This window comes from Anabas testudineus, chromosome 2 (genome assembly GCF_900324465.2).
Source record: "Anabas testudineus chromosome 2, fAnaTes1.2, whole genome shotgun sequence".
NCBI classification, from domain to species: Eukaryota; Metazoa; Chordata; class Actinopteri; order Anabantiformes; family Anabantidae; genus Anabas; species Anabas testudineus.
Window position 1 is genome coordinate 19,796,293 of NC_046611.1, and position 27,180 is coordinate 19,823,472.

At 41.0% G+C, this 27,180-nt stretch overlaps 1 protein-coding gene across 2 annotated transcripts in view; it reads right to left on the minus strand.

Moving 5' to 3' along the window:
• Positions 1-2,312: 2,312 nt before the first annotated feature.
• LOC113163055 (RNA-binding Raly-like protein) overlaps positions 2,313-27,180 on the minus strand; it is a 43,889-nt gene continuing 19,021 nt past the window's right edge. The window contains exons 2-8 of one of the 2 annotated variants that reach the window (XM_026361368.1): positions 15,707-15,782; positions 14,653-14,700; positions 13,211-13,392; positions 9,679-9,792; positions 8,447-8,616; positions 5,745-5,783; positions 2,313-4,206 (exon numbers count right to left, since the gene is read on the minus strand). In XM_026361368.1, the coding sequence (XP_026217153.1) occupies positions 5,751-5,783; positions 8,447-8,616; positions 9,679-9,792; positions 13,211-13,392; positions 14,653-14,700; positions 15,707-15,782 (623 nt within the window). In that variant the 3' untranslated portion in view covers positions 2,313-4,206; positions 5,745-5,750. Of the gene's footprint in view, positions 4,207-5,744; positions 5,784-8,446; positions 8,617-9,678; positions 9,796-13,210; positions 13,393-14,652; positions 14,701-15,706; positions 15,783-27,180 lie in introns of both variants that reach the window. The other variant, XM_026361367.1, reaches the window with a different exon arrangement.

Below are 27,180 nucleotides of genomic sequence, written 5' to 3' on the forward strand. Positions count from 1 at the left end.
AAAAAAGTATATACGCTTTTCCAAAAGATGCCTGCCCTTCCAAATCAATGTAATGGCCAGCAGCTGTAGCAGCAACACCACCACTCATTTAATCTTTTTTTTTTATTTTATTATTATTTTCACAGCTGTGAAAGTAAAAAAAATCCAATATTGCAGAAGCTTAAGAGCTATACTGTAATTAAAACCATGTAGTCAATTCCATCCTAAGGCTGACTGTCATGGCTGCCTATCTTCTCTTCAGCCATTCCTGTGTAAATTGTTAAAGTGCACTGTATTAAGCAGGGAGTGGGAAGTTTTCTCAAACATACTGTGGGTTAAACAGGAACAGCTGGGTGCCTGCCACTGGTGGTGCGGACTGGATACAGCAGGCTAATAGTGTGTGGCAGTAAAGTTGGCCCTCATTAACCTTGACTGTATTACCTTTTGCTGCGGGTACATGGTGGGCTTTAAATCAGCATTCTGTGCAGCCCTGCTACTTTTACAGAGTTGCTAACAGAGTGGAGGTGACACACCAAAACCTTTCAAGGACGTTAATGTTGTGGTCTAACAAGGAGGGAATTTCTAATAAGACACAGAAGAACACCCTGCAGGGCTCAGGCTGGTTGAACTGTTAGCATCTTTTAAGTCACTACAAACACTCATTTATGAAAGGATTGGCTTTAGTGTCACAAGCTTTTTTTGTTGCTTTTGATTTAGTTTCTTTTAATACTGATTTTTATGCAAAGAAACTCTGTAAACTCTGTAAGCTGTAAATACGAATATATTCTTTTTAATTGCTTGTTTTAATATTAGACTAATGCCCTAGAGATTACAACACTGGGCTCACAACATGTCAGTTGTTGATTTGATTTCAGGGAAAAGTAGTACAGGAAACTGGTGAGAAACTCATTCACAGGAGCAAACAAATAAAAATAGAATAGTCCGTGTGGACTACAAATCCTAACCGACTGTGAAAAGGCTGTGCCGCACACACTGAAATGACTTGCAGAGCCCAGAGTTGTCAGTGGACAGACAAACTGCAGGAAGACGTTCATCCCAGCTGAAACATTTCACAGTTATGAAACTCATTTGGGAAATGAGGAACAGGATCTGCACAGTGACACATCCTCTATCAATGTGAAGGGTCATAATCAGCCTTTAAATCACAGTGTGCACTCCAAGGTGAAGCATAGGAAATAAGAGCTGGACTGTTTGTTAATTTGACGGAGGGCGAGTGTAATGAGTTCGGAGACTACTGCTGGACCAGAGTCCCATGTGTCCTGCAAACGTGTCCTAGAGCATGACAGTGATTCCCCATCATCTGTAGTAGCACGTCTACTGGCGCTAAGCCTGGAATCTGACCTTGTTGTAAAGATAGCCAGCCACAGAAACTCTTTTTATAAATCATAAATCAATAGAAAGCCCACCTTGTTAGTGTTACTCCTGCTTCCTCCTGTGTTTGTGCTCAATTCAGCATAGAGATAAGCAAACACGCATTTAAATCTATTTCAGAAATTACTATTTTGGACTTGATTGGGTTGGTGTAACGTTATCACCACTTGCAGGTAGACATGTTGCTACATGGTCATTTCGTATTTAGACAAAGCTCACAGTGGAAGGAACACGCTGATATTAACATTAACTGTCAGCCGCCGTGACTGGTGCCATTAGTGAAACACAATATGACAAGCTGCTGTTAGGAGTGTCCAGCTTTCTGATGTTAATTTGACATGTATTCAAACACTGTGCTGTATAACTTGTTAAACTGTCACTCTGATGGCGAGTGCCGCACATGCGCTGCATAATCAACTCTATAAATCATGATTAAATGAGCAGACTACATAGAACTAATGCATTTTTTAGGTTGAACGCCCTAATTACGTGCCCAATATTTACATATCATCTGTAATTAATTATTATGCCTGTATTCATGTGACACTTTACAACAAAGTCAGCCACTTTGTCCTTCAGTTCATGTTTATTTGTAAAATAAAGTGTTAATCATTGAAACATTTGACTAGTTAAATATATGACACAAACATTATATTTACCGACAAGAACACAAGAAGTTATCTACAATGACAATGAGTCTTCTAGCCTTACAACAGTTGGAGTAAGCTGTTTTTTTTTTATACATAACTGAAAATACAAAGTTACAGTAAACATGCCCTTTGATAAAAATATCTTTACAAAAAATTTACATTTCTATACAACAGTATTGTCCATTACACGTCTCCACAAGCCCCACGATCCTGGTTAAAACCCGCAATGATTCCAACAAACTGTCAGTATATTGTTTCAATATTATTTTAAACTTCATGAAGTTTATGCACTATATACATGGCAAACGAAAAGTAAGTGCTGGGCCAGAAATGTTTGAAAGTGACCCAGATAAATTACAACAGTTAAAAGTAATGAGATGTTTCTTTTTCTTCTTTTTCTTTTTTTTTTAGTTCTCTTTGCGAAACATTTGACACGTCACCATACTGTTCATTAAATTACAGACTACCAGCAAAAAAGAAACATGTAGCAGAGCCATTTCCCTTGAACATATTTGTTGGATACAAAAATAGTGCTAAATATTACACATTGTCATCATTCACCAGACACTTATTTTGAATGAGCTGCAGGACAGTCGCTTTTTTTAACTTTTTATTGTGTATGTGTGTTTTCAGGCGGCGCTGCCACGGCTCATTTGTGTATTCATGAAACTGTGCGAGCTGACGTTACTGATTTAAAGGGTTAGTTCACCCCCCAAAAAACAAATTTTCCATCCATAAGGTCCTCTGACAGCTTTGACATTAATTAATTTGTTTCTCATAACGTTACCTCATGTACATCATCAACCAAACTGAAAATACTGAGCAATCGCCTGGTTTACATTAGCTGGAGCTCCCAACAAATACTTCCTAATAGATACATGTTAGTGGAAAAAAAAAAAATTAAATTAACAGTAGAGCATGCTGGCATCCAATCACTGGTGACATAATTCATTTTGCAGCAATTACTTTATAATCAGGTTAATTATAATCGCTCTGCTGAAGCATGTTAGCAGCTCCACATGGCAGCAATGTAAGTGACAAATCTGAGCTGGCAGAAATCTTGTGCATTACAGTTAGTAAAGTTATCCAAATCAGTGGATGAATCATGTAGTGCCGCCTGGTTCAGCTTTATCTGTCTGCAGTTTGGCTTTTATGGACATATTATGTTTTGGATTGCTGCTATTAAGGTTGTTTTAAGGGTAATTGTTCCACATTTATTCAAACATTTAGGCAACATGAATCACGGCTAATATACTTGAATAATATGTATGATTCAAAATAGCACAACGTTTCGAAAGACCTTGCAGTTGCTCTCTCGCTGGCGTGAAACAGACCCAATGCGGAATGCAGAGGCAGACTGAAGGAGAAGGAGGGCGTTGGCTGCTGAACAGCAGCAGCCCATGTTGGGATTCACAGGCAGAGCGGGGAGGAGTGCTCTGAGATGTTAGGGCACTGCTCCCTGGCAGGAGGTCTGTGCCACTGTTGGCTCTCTAGCACACGAAGCCCTTTCCTGCTTCTAAAACTTGGCAGGAGTTGGAATATATGATGGAACAGCCCCACAGGGCATTTGTGTGATAAATGGATAAAGCGGGATAAAGTTATGCTCACAGCTATTGGCTTATGTATATGAGTCAAAGCCGAACCAGACGGCACCAATGTTTCATTCATTTTCTGAATATTACACTGTGGCTGCAGATTGTTCTATTGTTTATTCATTTGATTTTTGAACAACAACAACAGAAAGAAATTGAAAAACTGTTTGTGAAATTACAACGCAAACAGACATTATTAGAAGCAGGAACAATTGACCAACATAATTTTTCTGTGCCTGCAACGTAATTCAATTAATAAATCTGAATAAATCCCTTTAGCTCTTTCACTTCTGCATATTTTCAGGATTAGAACACACTGTCAGTCTCTTGCAATGAAATATAAGTGGCACAGAACATCCATGAGGTCAACTCAGGCCAATGCATTAAAATGGATCTTGAATACTGTACATTTTCTTTAGTGTGCACATCACGTTCAGTTGTGCATCACAGCCGGGCATCTAAATGAGATTCAGCTTCTCTTGAACACAACTTACAATCCAGAATGAGTGTCTTGATCCCTCAGACATCCTTTTCTGCCTCCCGAAGGTGATGATGGAGTCTAATTCCACTGACCGGGTGTCGGCTTCCTCACCCTGAAGAGATAAAGGAGAAAACGGATGAAAACGCACTACAGCACTGTGTCTCCTCCTCAAACATGGTGGCTAGTTATAATGTTGTAAATCTGATGAGGATTAGGCTGAGTTTTAAAGCTTGTCCGTTTTGAATGGCCTCAGAAATATCTTGGGAAATGCAGAAGTATTTGCTGGTAGCCTAAGCTGCCTCTTTAATCCTTCTGGACACAACTTATTGAGGTTCTCCTCACTAATTTTCTATCCTCGGTAGGCCTTCAAGCAAAACATTCATATATTCTCCACAACCTCGAGTGGGATTTTCAGATTTTTAAATGTATGTGCTGTGAGGAGGCTTTGTGAATCAGCTACTGATAGAATGTGAAAAAGGGCAGACACATGGAAATGAAATGGAAAACTCAAGTGTAACAAGTGGTTTTTAAGACGTGGACAGAACTGGGACACCGAGTGTCTGGACGAGTAGATGGGGAAAGTTGTGTGATGTTACTGGTGAGGTCATACATTAAGAAACTTTGGAAACCAGCTAACCTGTTTTTTTCCACTGAAACATGAATGTTTTAAATGTGAATTGCATAAAGTTGTGTCTTTAACCACTGTATATTTGGCTATATTTAAATAATAGACTGTGTAGATATAGCTTATAATACACTTTAACCTGGATATAACATGGCCGTTAGGGTGCAGGGAACCACCATTACTATATATGAACACATATGTGCATCTAAACATACACTGAAGTGCATTATAGCTCCATGGAAAAGTATTTTGTCCACTATTTTATTGTGTGTGAAATCTACTTTAGTAATAAAAAAAGTGGTGTCCATGATGAGTACACATTTTTGTACTCATCATGTATTTGATGACACATGATTGAAATGAAAAATACCCAAAGTTAGACTAAAACTCAGAGGAAGTAAATGATTTAACTAGTTTTCAGGAAATGACGATGACTAAACTGAAAGTTTTAAAAATCCTAAACCAAAATAATGCACTGTAATAAATAGTGGTTAATGGTGTCAGAGATCTCCTTCGCTCATCCAGCAGCAAAACAAAACTGTACCAGATCTTGATTCAGTAATACATCAACAGTCTGCAACTCATAAGCATTGCCAAGCACCCCCGCTATGAAGCGCCAGGCCGTGCTGAGCCAACTGATGATGTGGCTGCATCATTACCCACATCCTGAGAGGCGACACGCAGGAAACTCTCCACCTTAGGCCTCACCATTCATACCCCCCTTTCACACAATTCAATTAGATGAATGTTGTTTATGGGGAGTTCTGGCCCATTGGAATGCCATTCTAGCTCCCCTTGTTGAATTTGGCATTAGCTGCCCTTCACTGGAGCTGGTCTTTCAAATGTCATGGTGCTTCTGACTGATTAACAGATGTTTAGAGATGCTCAAGCCATGGTTCAGTGGTTCCAGCTTTTAATGAGGGCCGGATGTAAGGTCTTTAACAGGGACTGGCTCTGAGAGCCTTTAACAGTATTGTAGAACAACCTCACACGTGCTGTAACGGAAAGAAATCCGAAGCTCTTACCTGATCTCAGTTGTCAATATCTGATACGTGGTTCTCTATCTGAAAAGGAGAGGACAGAGAGGACGTTAAAATCGCAACTAAGAAGCAGCGGTTTTAACCGAGCACACACATTGTTTAATCTTTTCTAAAGGTCATTGCTGATATTTGCTCAACAACACCACCGATCCCTACTTGCAGAACAGTCTTTCTAGTACATTATCATGATCAGCGATCGACGTGACCTTCAGGAAACAAATAATCTCTTCTACCATGTGTCTGAAAAATAATCTCTTCCATTAGCGATGACATAAAGCTTTCATCAAGGATAGCATGCCCTGGTTAAGAACTAATAAATATCGCCTAATAGAGAAGGCACGGTCAGAAGCGTGGCCACAGTGCACGGCTAAGCCCAGATGAAACCGAGGATAATTGCTTTGATATCACTGCTTGAACTTGGCAAACAGTGAGATTCAAAATAAAACAGAGTGGCTGCTGGTTTGATTAATGCTTTTGAAAAAAAAAAACACAGCTAATATGAAGCACTGTGGGAGTTTTAAAGCCTCCAGCATGCAGATAACTATTATTAAGCTAAACATTATTTCATTAAGTTAAAGGGCCAGACGTTTGGACACAACAGTGTGAAGAAGAGAGAAGTGAGATATTTTAGTTATAAATGGTAAACTGCCATTTATTTTATAATTTTCAAAGCACAAACTCAACTAAACCACATTCTTCAATGGAAGTCAATGTTAACATGGCATTTTTGGCATTCATCAGACACCTGTCCAACAAGTTAGCAAAGATCTTCTCTACAGACAGCAGCTAACCAGTAAACAGACTGACTGAACACTGCATTGCTTTTTTGGCTAAACACTGCACAGCTAACATCCCAAATGTAGTACTTAGATTAGATGAAATACTAATTTACATTAATTAAACTACATGTTATATGTGTATATATGTACTGTCTCTTTTATGACATAGAAATAGAGTGTTAAATCTAGTAAATGTCAATTATATCAATGATTCTCATACAAAGATATTATTTAACAAAAGAGTAATAATGAGACTCCTCAAGAGTCAGCAAAAAAAGTTTTTAACTTAATCAACAAGCTATAAAACCATCGAAATCAGAAATCCTGAGCATGAGGTACGATTAGAAATAAATCAGCTGATTTGTCTTGAAAGTCCGAATATGTAATTGTCATTTTAAAATTACCTGCAATTAAAATGCAAAACCTTTTCTGGCTCATTGTGACAATTTGCACCTTTTACACATTTTCATATGAATTTTCATCGTATTTCCTCAAGCCTTTACTATTGCAGCCTTCTGTTTACCTGTCTCAGTCATAAATCTATTAGTCGGCTCCAGATTGTTCAGAACTCAGACTCTTAACTAGAAAAAGGAAGAAATGAACATGTCGCTCTTGTCTTAGCTTCCTTGCACTGGCTCCCAGGATCTTTTAGGAGAGATTTTAAGATGTTATTGATAGCTTTTAAATCCCTGCATGGCCTTTCCCCCATCTATATATCCCAGTTGCTAAAAACTTATGGACCTGCAAGTAGCCTGAGATCCTCAGGTAGAGATCTTATGTGTGTCCCTGATATTAGAATGAAAACTAAAGGTGACAGAGCTTTTGCAGATAGAGCCCCCAAACAAACTCTGGAACAACTTAAGCAGTAAATAAGATCAGCGGATTCAATTTCTCCTTAAGACATACTTCTACTAGTCTTTCCTGATTTCTTCAAATGTACTAGTTTTGATAGATTGTCCTCCCTCTTACTTTTGGTAAACTGTTTTTCAAAAGGAAAAAACTGTTGTCGTTGTTCTTGTTTTTATTATACTTGTCTAGTGTTATTAGTTTTACTTGTTTTTCCATTATACATTTCCCTCGCCACAACCGGTCGAGGCAGATGTCCGCCTAACACGAGCCTGGTTCTTCTGGAGGTTTCTTCCTCTAAAGGGAGTGTTTCCTCTCCACTATCGCCTAGTGCTTGCTCAAGTAGGATTTGTTGAGTTTTCTTTTTTCTATTCTCCTTTTGAATTTAACTTGTGATCGCTGTTCTCTTTCTGTTTTCTATGTGAGGCACTTTGTAGAAAAGTGCTCTCTAAACAATTGTGTTATTATTACTTTAAACTGAAAAACGCTGAGTTTTCGTCAGATGAAACAAGCAATTTGTAGGTATCACCTTGGGCTGCTGGAATTTATAATGAAAAGGTTTTGAAATATATTATTTATTAAAGAAATAATAATAATTGAATCTTCTCGACAGATCGGCTTTCATTGGCTTGCCTTTAGAGCTGCTATTTCTTCAGTGACCTTGCAAAACAATAATCTCCTCAGTACGCTTCTACGTCCTCCACTTCATGGACAGATCCATACCAGTCCATGCAAGTCCTTTATAAAACCCTCTCCTATGTGTCTTAAACCCTCTGCTTTAATTATAGTCTGTAAGTGTGTGCCTGTGTGTGGGCCTGTGCCTGTGTGTGGGCCTGTGAAGAGCCTCGCTGCCACTGTTTGAGCTGGGGTCGACAGGGAAAAACTGTCAGTCCAGGCGCCCTCACCATTCACTCATGTGAAGCCCCGCTCTCTCAGATCTGTGGCCATGAATAATTCTGGAAAATTAACTTTCAGAAAGCGAAGACTGTCTGCCCACTTGAGATCTCCCAAAGTGCCTTACTCTCTTCCTCCCTGTCAGCCCTGTCAACTATTTTTTCTCACCAGATGGTGGCTGCCCTCCTCATCATAGTCGTCCTCGCCTCCATCGGTCATCTCTCCTGCCTCCACATCCAGTGCCCCCTCACAAGCCTCCTCCCCAGAGTTTTCTGCCGTCTCTGACACAGACCCGTCATGCATTGAGTCACAGTTGTCCTCGTATTTTCTCTGAGCCTCTGTGTGAGAAAAGAGGGCACACGGAAAAAAGTCAGAGTGTGATTACGGTCTGTTTTTTTTTTTTGGTTCATATTGTAGTTGCAAAGTTTACTCCCTGTGCAGAAATAAAAAAAAAAAAAGTTCCCTAGAGGTCGTACAGCTCCTTACACGTCACGGGACAGAAGAAATTTGACTTCAGCAGGCCACTAGCATGGCTGTCCGAACAAATTTAACTGTTGGTGCTAATCACCGCAAACAGCAACTTATGAACTGTACGTTATCTTTAAGACAGATGATAGTGGGTGTACTGGCTGTGTCTGTGGGACTCATGAGGGGTTGTCAGTTTGTGTTTTCTCTGATCGCTTAAATTTTATTCTAGATTCAGAAAGATAGTTTTATTTTGAGAAAATTATATAATCTGATAACATGTATGGGAAGAGACTGGAGAATAGCTGCTTTAAGCCCTGGTATGTTTAATTTGAGGCTAATAGGATACTAAAATAGTAAAAAAGTTTTATAATTATTATCTAGTGTATAACAAAGAAATGATCAATATCTTCATCATCTCTGACGCCAGCCTGAGCTGAGATAAACACACTGAATCATGTTTTCTTCATCTTTTAATAATTAGATGTTCTCTCTCTACCAAAATCCCAGAAACTGGTATTCAGCTGGTATTCAGCCAGTTGGAGGTAATGATCCTTCATCTGGTTTGGATTTCAATGTTCTGACAAACCACACAATGGTTTGTCTGAAGGAGAATTAAAAACCTGCTGTGGTGGTGGTGGTGGTGAAAATCATAACAGGCACTATGTGGCACAAGCTCTCACTGACCTTCACAGTGAGCTGCTCTCTGCACTGTCCTGTACCGCGGAGCATCTACTGTACAAAGACCTCCGATATGAACTGAGTCAGCATGTCGTCGACACCTGTCTGCCATTTTGACGGAGTGCTCTGTTGCTCTTATCTGCTCCGACGTCACTAAGACTTATGGCCAGTGGGTGCTCTTAATTTCTCTCCCTCAGTGCTCTTGTCCTCTCCCCTTTCTTTCCCTGCCAGCTCTGATTGTTTTGTCTCCTCACCAGACTCGGCTCTCTGCTGCTTCTCAATCTTCTCCAGGCGTCCCAGCAAAGAGTCAATCTTCATCTTGATCTGAGTCAGCTCCCGTTTAATAGTCTGTAGCTGGTCCGTCTTCACTGCTGAGACACAGATACACAGAAAAACAGACGTCTCTGTCATTTACTTTTACTCTGAGTTCTAATTTTCAGCCACGGCTGCTTCATCCAGTTTATCACCGCCTGCATGCTGTTATCTGTTAATACTCCTAGTTTATAGTTCTGAATATCATACGATCGCTCAGAGTCACACTTTCTTCATGGAAGAACATCTCAATCTGGCCAACTGCAAAGTTACCCAGCTGAAACTGTGGACCTGCTGCTTTCAATTTGAAGATTAGCACACAGCTTACGCCCACCACAGTGTGCAGTGTCGCTCAAGTTTTGCTCTGTAGTGCCAATATCTGAACAAACTGTGTGCCATAAGTCTGTTGGCATGAGCTTTATATAAAGGGTGGTGTATTTTTTACACTACAGTAATAGTAGCTGTTTGGTAGAGTGCACAGTCTATATGTTGGTTAGAAGTCTTAAACCTTTAAATGTTTAATGTGTTCATGACATCAAACCCTGCATTTGATTCTACTTACAGTTTGCATTTCTTCAGAAGTAGCCATTTAGTTCTGTACACAGTAGGTTTTATTGTTAGTGGCACAATGTGCCGTTCCTTTACTTGATGCATCACAACACAGCATTACTGTTGTAACATTTAATTTCAGCAGCACAGTTTACTGTTGTCTAATGCTGTATCAGGTATACTGCTAATGCAGTGAGTCTTACAGCTGCAGCTTTTCTTTAAAAAGCAATCAAGTCCAACGTCAAGTGGCTTTCACTACATTCCTATGAAGATACATGGAATTTGTATCCTTTTGGTTTTGCAATTGAAATATAAATAAAATGGATTAAACAATACGTTTCTACCCCCTTCTTCCATTTCTTGCACATGCTGTAACTTTGTCTGATCTCTGCGTTACCAGCAGTACTGCGCAGGAAACACGGGGCACAGTTTGACCTCCCACAGCTTCTGTTTACTGCCTTATGAATCATTTCTGTCCCCTTTCTGCTCTGCTTTGGGTCTTAATGTTCACTTTACAATACCTACCTGAGCTTTGGGTAAATGAAGCGTAACTGCCTCATGTCAAAGTTTGTATATATATATATTTATATGCATATTTATCTGAAGGAAGTCACCATTAATTCAATCGGTCCTGTCTCACGGCTGCTGGAACGAGGGTGTACTCCTTAGCCGCTTCAACTGAGCAGATTAAAGAATTTAGACCATAAAGTAATAAGATAATCTTATTCCTTAACCCTCAGCCGCTGAAATGTGTCATCTTTTGTAAGGAGGGGGAAAAAAAACACGCATCAGACATTGAGATGAAAACATTAAATTCTCTTTGACACCTATCAGATTCTGTCAGGTCTGGAGTGAGGATAGATGAGCGCTTGGTAAATAAACCCACGAGCTTCTGTAAAGCTTTAGCTGGAAAATCAGAGGCAGGAGACACGCACAGAATCAAAACATTACTTGTCTAGCATCATGTCTGCATGTGGCTCTTTAAGTTAGTTTCTTTCATGTACATTTACACCCACACCACATCGCAATGCAGAGTCCCTCCTATGTCTGTGCGCTGCTATGTATCAGCTAAATCGATGCATAAAACATCAACATCTCTACGCTTAGAGGAGGCCTCGGCGCATGATAAGATTTTTTGACATATTGTCTTGCTGTAAACTTGGTTTCTCAAAAGACACTTTAATCTTTCTCTAAAATTCAAGCTGAAAAGCAACAAATGAAACCTACAGGAGGCAACATCAGATGCACATAGTACAGTATTTGTCAATACATTACTTTTTAACTTTTTAAATGGAGCAGCGGGTGATTAATGTGTGCAGGACAAACCGAGAGGAAGGGGGTATATAATGCCACACTGAAGACAATACACAGGTAATATATGTGATGAAATCCTAGGACCTAGTCTTATGTTGTTCTGCAAAGTAGCCATCAACCCTAAAGCAGAAACCCGGGCACATACAATGATACCATCTCCATGGCTGAGACGCTAAAGTGTCTCTGTCTCCTTCCTGGTATCACCTGTTTTCACGTGTACAAACCAACATCCATGAATGCACACATATACAGTGTGCACTCACATCAGTATTCTAACATTATCTGAGCTCGCCCTGGGTAGCTTACTAGCCGCCTTTTGATGATAAGAAAGTGTGGAACAGTTTCAAATTTATCGCCGCCTCCAGGCCTTATTCCTTTTGTGCTATCAGTCACATAAGCTGCGGAGAGAAAACATACACATCCTAATCCGACATCGTTTCATCAACACAGCATCTTTAGATAGCCTGCATTAAAAGGAAAGCGATGGAGAAAAAAAACGCCATTGTTATTTAATAAGCATAAGATTTAAGGAATGAGTAATGGATCTAATTTTAGGACCTCTACATGAACTGCAGAAATTCTATCTCGGGGATACTGAGAATGATCTATGAAGATTAAACTGGACAAAGAGTTTTGGGGCTGGCGATGCTCATGTAGTTCATTCATAATTAGTTGTGCGCTTTATATGTACATTTCAATAACACAGTGTTTAACTTTTAATGCTGAGAATCAGTGTATCTTTAGAAGATGGCACGCTGTACAGCACAAACCGCCTATACTAACCCACCATGTCGTTAGGATACAGTTCTTTTTGCTGTCCAATCTATCTAGGCCAAGTCCAATACACACGCTGACTTTTTTTTTGTGGCAAATTAGTCTCCCAAACATAGAGCAGCGCTGCTTAGACAGAGGCGAGAGAATTCATTGACTCCGTCCAAAAAGGAGGATGGGAGATTGGCTTTTTTCCTTTTCTATAAAACTGCAACTGGGTTCTCCTGACAGACCTTACCAAGCTGCTTGCACTGATAACACTGGCCTAGACAAGCAACAATGAAACAAACACTGTAGGCAATTACACAGGCTACGGATGGAGACTAACGTTTAGGAAACACAGCTGACCACAGCTCCACAGAGATGCCCCCAATCTCACATTAATTGCATTTAGGGTTTCATAATACATCACCAGTTAATTGGGAGACCAAATGAGATCCAGATGGATCCTGGGTGACAGGAATAGCACTGTTTGCCGAATGGGTGCTTCTCAGAAAGCCCGGATTATATTTGTGTTTGCGATTTAGTGTTTTGCTCTACATTGCAGTGTGACTTGTTCTGAGCTGCTAGAGTGAATTAAATAGCTTTTTATAGTGGCGTGGCGTAAGTAGCACAGCTGAATCATGCTGCTGCGTTTTCTCTCTCCGAGACACGGCTTTGAGATTTGCATTAAGCCTTCAGTTTCTTTCCTTTCCTTTTTTTTTTTTGAAGAGAACTGAATGCTATTAGTGTAATTAGGCAGCGTTATTTGAAAGATGCAAATTAAATTAAAAAAAAAACTCCATCTGCCGAGTCCAGCGTAAACACGAGACAAGCAAAAAAGCACCTTGTTGTACGTACATTTGAGCCCGGAGGAGGAGGAGGATGTGGGAGGTCTGGAGGATGAAGAGGAGGAAGAGGAGGATGTTTTGATGGGAAAGGAGGTCTTCCCACGACGGGAGGAGGGAGCCAGCACCCTGGAGCGTTTGAGGGGGATGACGGCTCTGGGCGGGGGGGCCACTCTGCCGTGGTAGTCGAAAAGCCTCCAAAAAAAAAGAGAAAAACCTATAATATTAACTTCACTTCTTACACCTTTTCTATAAGCCTTTGTCTAAAAGTCCATTTACAGGAGCTGTAAGGTTTTTCAGTACACATTTCACCATCACCTCTTTCTAAAGCCTTTTATCTGTTCCCAGTATTGGATTTCAAAGTTCTCGATGGATTTCTCTTGGGTTCTTGCTCTCAAACGGCAGACACAAATCAAAAGGCAGGCACTGCAGTTCAAATCTACCGATATCCCCTTTTTCTGTACAAGTATCCAGGCCATAAAAATGCATGCAAATAATCCCCTCACATTTATATTTTAAAAGTGAGGAGAATAAAAAGAAAAGGGGTGCTAAATGTCAAATGAAGGTGTCAGCTGTGACTGTTCTCAGTGACAGTAGACGTTTGTCACGGCTCTCAACAAGTTTGACATTTAGAAAATGTCTCTGCCAATAACTGCTCTGATCACTGGCAGATAAATGAGAGAGAAACAAGTGTTCCTTCATCAGCATGTTCGAGGGGCGTGCTGAGTCTGTTCAGCCATTCTGACTGACAGCCAAGTTGACTATTTGCAGGTGTTTCTGTGGTTACTGAATTATATCTGACAAGGGAGACTTTTAATGAGGAAAAGTCTGTTAAAATCTCACACGAATTCCTGTTGACCATTTAGAAACGCATTCATCTGAATAGGTGCCTTCCAATCGCAGCTCAGAAACTATAACTAGGGGTGACAGGCTTGTTAGGCTTTGGACTCTCCACATACTGAAGCAGCGGTGGCTGCAGCACGTGAACAGCTCAGGCACAATCAACAAAACAGAAGAATAACATATTCTAAGTCGACTAACTTCTTTATTTCATTGTATTCTACATTGATCAGCCAGATCTCTATTACATATATAGAATTTACAGTATGCAGCATGACACCTTTTATATTTAAGATTTATATTTTATGTAGTATATATTGTGAGATGTCAACTGAAAATACAACCTTCACCTGCAGTTGAAGGTTAGTTATGAGAAGGCTGATTGTGTCGATCCATGTGTGAAATTGAGAACTTGCTGCTTATTTAAGAAGAATTATGAGTTGTGATTCTGCCATTGTTGTCACTGTAAAGTGTGGTATCTAACACAGAGGAACAGAGGGAGAAGAGAACTAGAGAGGACATCATTAGGCTTCATTTAAACATACTGACAACAATGAAATACTTTATAATGTGAATAACAACATACAATAACAGCATCAAGTGAATGATACATACCTGCTGTAGAAATCATCTCTGTAGTACTCGTAGTCAAACTCATAACCACTATGAGAGAGACAAACGGAGCGATGGGAGGGGGGAGGAAGGTGCAGAGAGACAGAGAAAAGGAAAATGATGGCTTGAATTAAAAGGACTCATTTTTGGGTCTTTCAAAACTACACAAATCTAATCCAGCTGTTTTGACTCTAATGGACATGCTATCATTTATGCCTCATGCTCACCACTGGTTAAGTAGCAAGCCTGGCATGCAGGAATTACAGCTCAACAAAGAAATATAAAAAAACTAAAGTCGAAAAAAATCTTTTCTTAGACCCTGGCGAGGAAAATCAATGTTAAGTACACACTGAGGATGTCAACTAATTTAGAATTCAGAGCGAGAAATAAAATAAAGACAAGAGGCGCAAAGAAGGAGCTGTTTTGAAATGTTGCTACTCTCACAGGAATTTTAATTAGGATTAATGAACTTACTATTTCAATTTAGAGTAGTGTGGGGTTTTTGCCTCGGCTATTGCTGTTCCATAATTACCATGTTACATCCTGGCTGTTTTCAGCTGCAGCTATAAAATGCAAATGAGGGTTTATAATAACACAACGCACAAACTAATAAATTAGTAGGCTAAATAAGAAAGGCAATGTAACAAACCAACAATTCAGAAAGGAGTAAATGGGTGGGAATGTATACTCTGCCAAGTGGACTAACCATCAGAGCAGACAGACATATGCACAAGTGTCCCGGTGAATACAGAAACACGCCCTGGCCCTCGGTCACATTAGACTGCAGTAAACAAGCACCAAGCTTTGATTTGATCTGTCTGTGACCACGACATGTGTACGAAGCAAAGGAATCATGCAACAGCATCTCTGTTGAGCTTCACAGCTCTGTGTTGAATAAACCAAGTAAGTAAGAGTCAAGGCTGGCAAATGTAAAAAGTACAAATTCAAGTGGAGATAATAGGAATCCTTGATTTCTAACTCCACGTTTGCATCAGTGGGAGCAGGAACATGTGGAATTGTTAATTTTACGGACAGAGTTGCAGAGGGAAAATCTTACCTGTAAACAGCTGAGAGCGGCCGTTTGGAGCCTGCTTTAGGCCTGTATGGCTTAGGCTCACCTGCCATGTTTATATCTGCAAAAACACACACACACAAACACTTGTGTAATCATACACCATTTAAGAAAAACAGGGCTCTATTATAATCTACACAGCAGCTACATTAATGCCACCATTTGTATTAATTCATGGATATTCTCTATATATTTTCTGGGTTTCATTTGTTGTGTGCTAACACTACTTTCATGCAGTGCGGTGTAGCCTCATTTAAAAGCCAAGAACTGTGTCAATGAAAGCAAAACAACTTCCCTTGTTCAAAAATCCCCGCACAGGCAGGCCCAGCTTATGATGATAGTCATGGTATTGCATATAGCTGATAGTGAAACTTCATAATAAACAGTCAAATATCAATTCAAGCTTGCAAGAAGCCCCTTGCCATTTCCACTGTATATGTCTTCAGGCAACATTCAAATAAGCGGCACACCGTAGGACATGTTTGTGTGGAGATGCATTGGAAGTGCCAATGTTTTAAGGCAGGACTGAAGACGCTGCTACTGTGGACTGGAAAGATTACAAAATGAAATTCATGTTGCGAGGCAGGAGAAAATCTGTGAAACAATAGACACAATAAACGTACAAAAACAAACCCTAACAAAAGCTAGATGTTTGAGGGAGCTTTGATTTATAACCCTCTGTTTGTTCTTTGTGTGGGAAGAAAACAAGAAAACCGTTGTCATCAGGTGGACATTTTGTGACCAAGCCAGTCGATGAGGAAGGATTTTTCAAATCGCTATCTGTGTACAGCCAAGGTCCTTTTATTTTGCACACAGACTGAGTGGCTTCTGGGACCAGAGCCAATGGGTCAAAATAAAGACACAGTCCAAAGTAAAATGCTGAAAACAGTCCAGAAAGTTTATGGATGCCGACATGTAGCCATATTCACTTAGGCGAAAGTCAATTCCTTATCTGAGGTCAGGTATGAGCAGTGCAAACATTAGCACCAAAAAAAAGACGGCTACAAAAGAGGCGGTGGGGAAAGGACCACTTGAGGCAAAACAACAAAAAAAATTTGCGCCGTCTGGCCAAAGGCAGTAAAGCCCAATCATTTGCATAAGAATGAAAGTTTAAGACTGAGAACAATGTACCGATGAACAAGGTGCCCTTCAGAGAAGAAACCCAAACCTGTTCACTGCTGAGAAGTCACTTTGAATAACAGCTTTGGCTAAGTGCCTCATAGGTACACAGATCACTTTAAAGACTTTCTCTAACAAGATGCTGTTTTTTTTTTTTGTGTGTGTGTGTGTGTGTGTGTGTGTGTGTGTGTGTGTTATGTTCTCACTATCACTTTATCCCTTCCAGCAATACACATTGGCTTAAATAATTTATGCATATGTCCTGCCCCGCTTATCCCCCAACACCAAACAAGTGGAAGCCCCCTATCCCTGTAAGTGGAATCGCACTAGGGTGAAAATAAGCTCCTGGCAAAAATCTTGCCTCCTTCTCCCAGTGGCTGCTCTCATGAGAAAAAGGATTATACTCTGGTCTGTTTGTATACTACCTAATTAGACATGCTTAAACACAAACATTTTATGCAGCGCTGCACGAGTGTATATGTGAGTGTGTGTAAGTAGTTATTCATCCAATGACATGTAGTGTTAAGGGCTAAAGTTAAGGGCTGAGTAGTAATGTAAAGATGTACAAAAGTAATTATTGTCATCAGGACTCAGACATGTGTGCCAGGACAGAACATGTCGGCATAATGCTACTGACTGACATGAACGCCACCCTGTAGATATGAAACTGTCTGTGCACGTCAGAGATTTCAATGGCGCGAACAGATGCTGTGCACTGGGGTGGCAGTCAGTGGCACCATCAAGCACACGTGTGGTGGCACACGGAGCAGAGTTCACAAACGGGGGAGTGAGGTCGTACAGTGTTTCTAAAGGTCGTCTGGTGAAATTACACTACATTAAAATTTATATTAACACCAAAGAGCAGGAAAAAACAAAGGAGATTAACTGTGACCTCTGGTTTTTGATACTAGCACACTGGTATGTTCCCTACTTTGTGGGTAATTTCCTTTATATATGTTTAGCTCATATTTTAAAACTGCTTACTATGGACACTCATCAATCATCACATGCCTAAACATAGAAAAAAAAAAGCATATCATGGCTGCTTTAACTGCTGTTACAGATGATTTCTGATGCTACTTTTAAAAAGCATTTGTATTTGTGCAGCACCTAGGACTAAGTTTGGTAAGAATGACATGTTTACTGAGCACCACAGGCACAAAAACTGTGCCCTTTGTGTGTCAGTTATCCTCCTCGTTCCCACTGGTTTATACCATTTGTGCGTCTGCTTGCTCAGTCTACAGATGGGTCAGACAGCGACGGAGGCAGAGCTCTCCGTGAACAAGTTACAAAGGGTGTTTAAGGTCTGTTGCACTGCTCTGTCTGGGCAGGGGATGAAACAAAAGAGGGCTCGACACTGCAGCTGTACGATCAGCCACATGGTGCATCTTGAATTTTACAGTCCTGATGTAATTTCGACATATGCTTGAGCTCGACTCTCCATCTCCTAGAGATAGAGAGATAGAGAGATAGAGAGATAGAGATAGAGAGGCTGTCTGTCTGTCTATAGATACTGAAGCAAACAAAACCTAGGTATGTATAAATATTTAAGGGAATGCTGTTATTGGCTGAGGAATTGGAAAGCATACATTGTTCTGGAGGTAAATTGCAGTGAAGAGACAGAGGCACGGAGCATAAGTAATCACAGAAGACAGACCTGTGTTCTTCTGTCACGAAAACAAGGATCCATGACTCCCTGAAGGAACCTGCCCATGTGTTTTATTGGCCTCATTTGTTGCCTTACATCTCTGTCTCCCTCGTGCTCATGCTTCCCTTTCTGCCCTCGGCCCTAACCTATCCATCAACGTCTCTTTCTCTGTCTCCACCTCCCCTCAACTTCCCTCTCTCCGTCGCCTTCCTTTCGCTTCTCTCTCGCAGGCACTCACACAAGGCGATATCTAACGCCACCTCGCCATCCGTCACTCTTTCTCACATCCTGTATTCCTTCCTGTGTCTCTGCGTGCGCCGAGGAAGCTCATTATGAGACATTTCAGTGCTGAGCATCACCTGTGGGGCCTTTTCTATTTGACACCTGTGCTGCCAGCGAAGGGCTTTGTCTTATTTCTCCCCGCCTTTCATTAGCAGGGGATGAAGAATGACGGAGCAATAGAAGTTGAGTCTTTGAATAAATCAGGGCTGCACACTGAGCCATACGGCAACATATTGTGGAAGAATCACTGGGATGAGGAAGCACTGCTGTGAAAATCAACAGGACCCAGAAGCATAAGGAGAGGGTGGATCTTGTGAGAATGCGGGGAAACAGGAGGACCCTTATGCTTCTGCAAGGAATATGAATGAACTTCTGCAGAAGATAGAAAACCTGCTCGTCCTGCTGAAGCCACAACAAATCAGACTCTAATCTTTTTGTCTCTGTTTTAGTCGTTAAAAAAGATGGCCTGCCTTTTCTCTTCCTATCTCAAAGGGAGGATTGAAAACCATCTAATAGCCTGAGGCTTCAGAGGAAAGCTAACAGGCCCAGGTAGCAGGGGTCACCACAAGGTCTGGGAGAGGGAGAGATGGATAGATTGAGAATCTATTTGTATTAGTGTGGGCAGAGTGTTGGACACGGACAGAAGGGCACGTTCCTTAAAACCTGTTTCTTCTGAAAGATGTTCTCATCAGCTATGACGCGCTTGTTCACAGGCTATTCTTTAAAATGTGTTGTGATTAAGACTGTATGGCTATACGGCGAGCCATGTCCATCAATGCAGTAAGTGATAATCAACACAAACAAACATTCAAAGTGCAACAGCCGTTCTGAACAGGCTCAAAACCGTTTACATCTACAGCAGGAATCAAAACCCACAAGTGACTCATGCCCTTGTTTGAAATTACAGCAAACTATATGGTCAAAAACCAGAACAAAAGCAGTAATTTACATTTCAAACTACCTTCCTTTTATGTCAGATTTCCCTCAGCAGCCACAGGGAAAAAAAAAAAAAAAGCAGCAGCTGGCTGGTTTTGTTGGTTTCTGATGCAGCAAATGACCTGTTTGGACACATGCTGTGCTGCAGCACAGACGTCAGAGGACAGAAGATAAGTCTGGGCCCTCATATGAAAAATGTAAACACAATAAACAGGTAAGTATTCGGACACATAGCTGCTTACCAAGATGCTGCTTACGATAGGATTATTTTGAAAGAAACCTAGATAATAGACAATATGTAAGCCACAACAACTGTTGTTTTTACCCAAGAGAATAGTTTTAGATACTATCAACGTGGAATACTGTTGTACTGTAGTTGGGAGATAAAACATTTCAACATTAGTTGGCAATGTACCAAGCTTTCAATGGGTATGTCTACCAGTACAAACCATGGCTGCAGTGTTAGGAACACATGGTGCTGGACAATGCACTGAAGTGTTGTTAGTACACTACAGCATCTGTGATTCATGGGTATTGTAGTTGCGACATCCAACTACTCCAGTGGCCGGGGCATGCAGCTGTTTTACATGAATTACATTATTCATGTGTTTTTTTTAGGTTGAGAAACATACGTTTCCACTCAAGCTTAGTCATGCGTCTACGTCACAGGGATCAAACTTGTGATATTTAATTTAAAGTGCAGCCTTGCCAACCTAGAGCACCCTGCCACGATCAAGGCACAAAAAGTCTTTTCTCCTCCTGATTACTTAAAAAGCTTTAGTGTCTTCTTTTAGAGTCATATCGCCGACGTGCAGCACAGCAGCCAGGTGACTGCAATAAGCCTTCCTTGCCTTTCAGACCTATTAGCGAGGAGAAATGTGTTCTTTTCTTTTCCAAAAACAGATAAAAACTCCCCGCAGACCAGAGCGGAAGGTTTTACATTTGTCACTTTTTCCTCTCTGTATGTTTCTTTCTTTTCAGTCTCTCCTTGCAAACGCCAACTGTCTACTTGATGAGATAAACATTAAAGGCAAAGATGGAAAAAGAGAAAGAATGAGAGAGCGGGGCGCAGAGGGAGCTGCCAATCATTTTCTCATGGAACAGGAAGCCCAGGGACGGATCTCTCCATTGTCTTAATTAATGGGACAAAGTAACTAATCATGCAAAATGTTTCTCAGCGGGAGAGATATAAGCAAAGAGACGAGAAGCTGACGTATGCAGATGCTGGACTCGCCAAAAAAAGGGACAGGTAAGTATGTGGGACGCTCGTCTCCGCGCTATGTTCGGCTCGGCTGCCTTTGACGTGAACACTTCTCCGAATTGTGAAGCTAGACCAGCCTGTGAGGAAGGCAGGAGGTCTGAGATGAAAGAACTGCCGCGCCTAATACCCAACGCCGTACATCATGAACTGCAGGCGGCGCCTGGTCTGGTCTGGCCATCATAAAACTCCAGATACCCATTTCATTTTTGCTCCTCTGATTTATTTCCAAGGACTGATAAAGGACGTATTGCAGGTACGGACTGACAACTTAACTGACAGATTTCCCCAAAATCTCAGAGTGAATTACAATCAAATAAACTATTCACAGTGGAGTCTCGGTGCACACTGACAGGTTTTCATTTTGACAAAGGCCTTCCTGCTCTGTGCTTAATCAGACCTCACATTTCATTCATTTCTCTCTCAGATACCAGCCTTGTTCTTACTTTTCTGTACCTGTGGAGCCCTCAATCAAGATCGCAAATCACTGTGTTCCCTTCCAACTGATTTAGCTTTTTCCTTTATCTGTGTTGAGACATTTTTTCACAGATTGTTTACTGACACCACTCAACAGCAGTAGAAGCACAGCAGGATAACAGCTTGGACCACTGCTTGTCTAATTACATGGAAGAAGAGACGTGACTACCTGCATATCGAAGTTGCTGATCTAGGGATCTAATGGGGTGAATCAGTGGAACGGTACAAATCCAAAGGTGCACTGATCATTCAAAGACATTGTAAGTTTATTATATTCATAATATGTATTTGTTTGACTCTAACTTAGGGTTAGGTGATATGATGATCTGTATATACAGTAGTACTGTAGTGTAATACAGTGTTAAACCACTGTAGCAACCTCTTTCTAATCCCTAGTGGCTCAAGGTTTAGGCCATTGTGAGTGATGTTGCATATCAATGAGCAATACAGTTCTACAGCAATTCAGCGTCATTGTGATGAAGCAGTGTGCGCTATTTTGGACTCGTTACGCTCTGAAACTAGCGGGTCCTTTGGTTTTGCTCTTTTTGATACTTTAAGAAAGAAAAAGATGCAACTCAATCCAGAAATGCTTTTGTTAGCAACAAAGAGGAAGAATGTGCCAAAAAAGAGTGGACTAGATTGAAATAGTCCAAAGTCAATGAAACTAATGTAATATTGGCAGGAAGCACTCAGTAATCATTTTTATTCACACAGTGAAAAATATGTACATAATTAAAATTCCAAGCCTTTCATTCCTCCCATCATAAAAAAAATCTTGAACCATCACAAATTCCAAGGTGACACAGGCTTTAACACACGGGTGCATTTTTGCTCCAAATATTTCTTTTCCTTTTCAGAAGAACACAAGGTTGTGTCACAGTAGCTACACTTCAATTTCTCAAATTTGTGACTGATTATACTCAAGTATTTTACTGTGGATTGCTTCACTGCATGAAGAGCAGATTCAACTGTCTTCATAATAACCTGAATCAGCTACAGTACAAACACCAAACTCAACGACTGTTTCCATTACGGATTCATCTGATCCTTAAAATGAATTTCTCCTAATGTTTATTCTAGAAAATACTGTCCAGTTGTGAAAAAAAATGTTCCCAGTGCCCAAAGTGAAGTCTTCTTTTGTCCGTCTAGCTCCCTGCCTTGTTGATGACCTGTGCCTAAAAACAAACATCCACCTTCTATCTTTTGCCACTTCGATACAAACCACAGCTCACTAAACAGCCATTTCATTAGACTGTATATGACTACAACATCTCAGTGAACAACCATTTACAAACCTGGATCATCTGTCTGTTTGTAAACACGCAAGTGTGACTTTCAGTTAGCTGCGCCGCCTCGGTGCCTCTTTCTGCAGCTCCATGGACCAAAGTCCACGGGGATCAGCTCATAATCCCCGGCCCCTTCAGGCACCGACAGAACAGATAAAGGCACGGCAGCGGTTTGAGATCACATCCCTCTGTGTGACCCGTAAAACCCAGTGAGCTGTCTCACACAAGTCAACAGCGATGCACTTCAGAAAGCAGGACGATTTGGGAGGCTGGACGAGTGAACCCGCACAGTGAGGGAGCTTAGCGGTGGAGAGTGAGGCATGAAAACAAAGTGGTTATCCGCGAGCACGTAAGCATTTAGTGTTTCCTCCTAGAGACAGTCATGACAACCGTTGATAATCAGGTTATTGCCATCGACTTTCCCCACTGCTAAAAATAGGCCTCTTTTTTTTTTTTCGGTTCTCCAGCATCGACCCTACATCAGAAAACTTCTTCTGAGATCGCGCTGCTTTAAAAATCCCACTTGCACATTTATATTTCATTTAAACCAGAAAATCAAGAGAATTGCTGATTGAGACATGCCGGAAAGGCATATTTCAAGCAAATGCGAAATAATTGCAAAGTTCCCATTGAAAAACCAGTGTGGGTCAATTTTGCATGGGTGTGGAGGGGCGCACACGAGACGCAGAAGCAGGACATGAATGGATAAAATATACTGCTCAAGTCGTATTTGTCGACTGTGCACATTAGATCCAATATTAATAGACGCCATTCACCAAAGTCTGTTGCTCTAAATATTAATCTTCTTAACAAAAAGAATTTAAAATGATCTGTGATTTTGCAAAATGTTCATCCACAAAAGCTTTTAGCACACAGCGATGTGTATATATAGAGGTGTTATTTTGGAGTGTTGGCGTTTCCTCTGTGCTTACATGTACAGATATCAGTGTATCAGCGAGTGCCACTGAATGCTCGTCTTTATGTCACACTGATTGGGGCTTCTCCTGGCAACAGCCCAAATGGCCTTTACTCCGCTAAATGCGAGTGGAGCTGCTGGTGGGAGAGGCGAGGACTCTGGGGGAGCGACATCTTGTGACAACTCTGTCACATTATGTCATCATCGACAGAGGAATCTCATTAAGTCCTTCCTGACAGATAAAATCACATTTCCAGGAGAGCGGCGAGTGTGATCCAGTGGCTCGTCCAGGTCAAAATTTTATATATATATATATATATTTTTTTTTTAAATAGCGTGGGGGTGGGGGCATGGCTGGGGAAATTTTAAACCATAGCAAATGCATCTTAGGTAGCAACTAAAGTACGTGGAACGGATTATATTCTGTAATTGCTTTTGATTTATTCACGAGAAGCCGAGCTGCAGACTCCACCAAGGATTGTGTTGCGCATGATTTGTATTCCTTCCCATGGACACAGAAACCGAAATTTTGGGCAAGGACCTGCTACGCTGAAAAGAAGTCTAGTCTGGAAGGCAGGCAAACACACACACACACACACACACACACTCTTTTCACATTTGCACAAACACAACTGTCCTTGACACATGGCTTGAGATACATGGAGGGCATCTGACAAGCTGTAACAGCCTGCTTCTCGTGCCCCCCCAAACCCCCCCATCCCTCCGTCCTTCCACCATCAGCAGCACAGCACACACATACAGCCACAAACTAACATCTGCAGCACAGAGAGAGACACATTCATTTGTCATGTGCTGCAGCCTTCAATCACGGCAGGAATTGTTCCTGAAACAAGAAATAGCTTAGAGACCGAAGTGTGGAGGGGAAAGAAAAATCATATCATCATCAATTTTCATATATAAGGCTTCCAAGTCTTCATCTGATTGAAGATGAAATCGCACACAATCACATATAACACACACACACACACACATGCAGAGAAGACAAATCCCTGTGGTGCAGAGGGCTGGAACCCCATTTGATCTCCAACGATTCCTGAGCTGCAAAATCTTAAATATTTATAGACTTCAACTCAAATACTCGTGCTCAGACTCACAAGAAAAAAAAAAAAAAAGCCAAGAAGTGTTCTTTTCCTAATTAAATCAATCACAGTAGACAACACTATAAACCTGCTCACAGGCACTGAGTTCGCTTTGTGATAAAGAACAAAGTGAAAAGCGCACAGAAGAAATTTCCCAGTTGTTATCAGTGAAGTGAAATCTGTTTTACACAACACATTCACCACAACCAGGTGTGTCTTTACTTAATAATTCTCTTAATAATTAATACACAATCACTATTTTATTCTTTTTTTTTTCTATTTCTACTCTTAGAATACATTTCAAAATAAAAGCTGGGGCCAAGAAATAATGAATACAGCACAAAAGCCTTGAAGTAACTCATCCCAAAGAGTTACAACAACATAAGCCTTCTCACATTTAGTCATATGACCATTTTAACGTTGCTTAATTCACAACATGTATATATTTGAGCTAACGTTTTAATTAGGGCGAAGCTGTCCCTCCAATTGAATGTGCACCACTAACAGGTCAGTACATTTATTACACAGACAGTGGAGGGTTATGGTCCAGGCTCTTTGTTTCTCTGACATACAGCTGCAGACACAGTCCATAACAACCTCTTTACGGAGCTCAACATCTGCTCCAGTTTGAATCCACACACACAGATTCATTGTCTTTTCTTTTTTCTGTCAGTCTTCGGGTAAGGAGCTCTTGGATTTCCACTCCTGTTCTGTCGGAGCTCGGCATCCAAATTTGTATTTCTTCCTACCTCGCACAAGCTTTATATCCAAAAAGAGATGCAGCCTGACGCATGAGTGCATCGTGTAGCTTCATCAAAACCCAACTGTCCTTTCTTAGTATGAAACCTTCAGAGCCCGCACAGAGAGAGGGGAGGGAAGTCATCATATACTTGACTGTGTGCACTTGAGGAACATTGCATCAACAACAAGTTAGTCTAATTAGCACTAACAAGGCACTGATTTTACACATGTGGCTTGTTAAGAAAAGCTAAAAAGTAGAGAAGCATTATCTCTCTGTGTCACACTCACTGAGACTATTTACTTTAAATATCAAAGCCTGTACTGGCCCCTGGAGCTCTAACACTATTGTGGACGGCACAATAGAAAATACACTGTCACAAGGCTGCAGAAATGACCAATTAATCTGCAAATCATCATCATTTGTTCCTTAAAACAATAATTCCTAATAACATCACTGACTAATTGCTAAATCAACTAATCATTCTACATCAGCCCACTAGTGGTGGACCAAATTGAGTTCACACCACTTCATACTAAACATCCTCACGCCTGTTTGACTTTCCCACCTCATGCATCAATGAATTAGTGGAATATGCATAAGTGTAACGCGCCAGCAGCAGCAAGTTGGATTGGAAATTTCACTTTTGGAACAGTGTTTGCATTTCTGGGGTAATGCGTTAAAATAGAACATGAACCGAACCCAAAACGATGGTTTCCATTATTAATAGCTACCTCCTAACCCCGATAAGTCAACACGTTTCATTATAATGTATGCTGTGTTCAGAATTATGAATACATTACAACACGCAACGGAGCAGGAGCGAGGATGGATTTTTTTTTCCCCCACACTAATACTTCAATTAAAAAAAATAAAATAAAGAAATAAAGCAGCCACTGATCAGGAGCTGACTTGACTTGTCATTAACTTCACAATAATAAAAAAAAAAAAACACGGTCAAGATGACACACGGTGCCATTTAAGTTTGGCATCTTTGAGCAGCGTCTGCGTAAAAACCACATTTCATGCAAACACGTAACTGCGAGTCCTCTGGACGCGCACGGATCACGACTCAGCATTTGCAACTTCTATCTTCTGCACTGACCAGTGCGCCATCAGCGTAAAGGAAATGCCCGTGGTGTGTCGTGCATGCGTAATGATGCTGTGTGGAAACTTACATCGATGGTTGCGACGCTTCCCCTTGTACATGGTCATTATGTAGGGGTCCAGCTTTGCGCACTTTCAGATCCTCTTTCGGCTACTGGAGAGACAGAGAGAAGTGGGGGGGGGGGGGGGGCGAGGAGTTCGACGAGCTGCGACACTTTCGGACTGGAAATAAATGAGCCCTTCAGACGGAGAACTAGAGGCGCTTCTTGAGCGAGGATCATACCATGCTCTGAGACGGAAGAGGGGTTTGGGGGGTGGTGGGCGAGGGGGGGGGGGGGTCCAGCGCATCCCATCCACACGGCCCCGATTACTAAGCAACAAAACGAGGCGAAAACAAATATACACTTGGCATCATGTGCACTGCTTCTGATCATATCGATTCCTATTAGCCTCTGTTTGGACTAAGTGACCATGACAGCTGTTCTTCCTCTCGTTGGTTTGATTCCAACAAATGTGCCATTCATATGGTAAATCAACATTCATTAAAAGGACGATAAGGAATCAACATTTCATCTACAGCTGAATAAACCA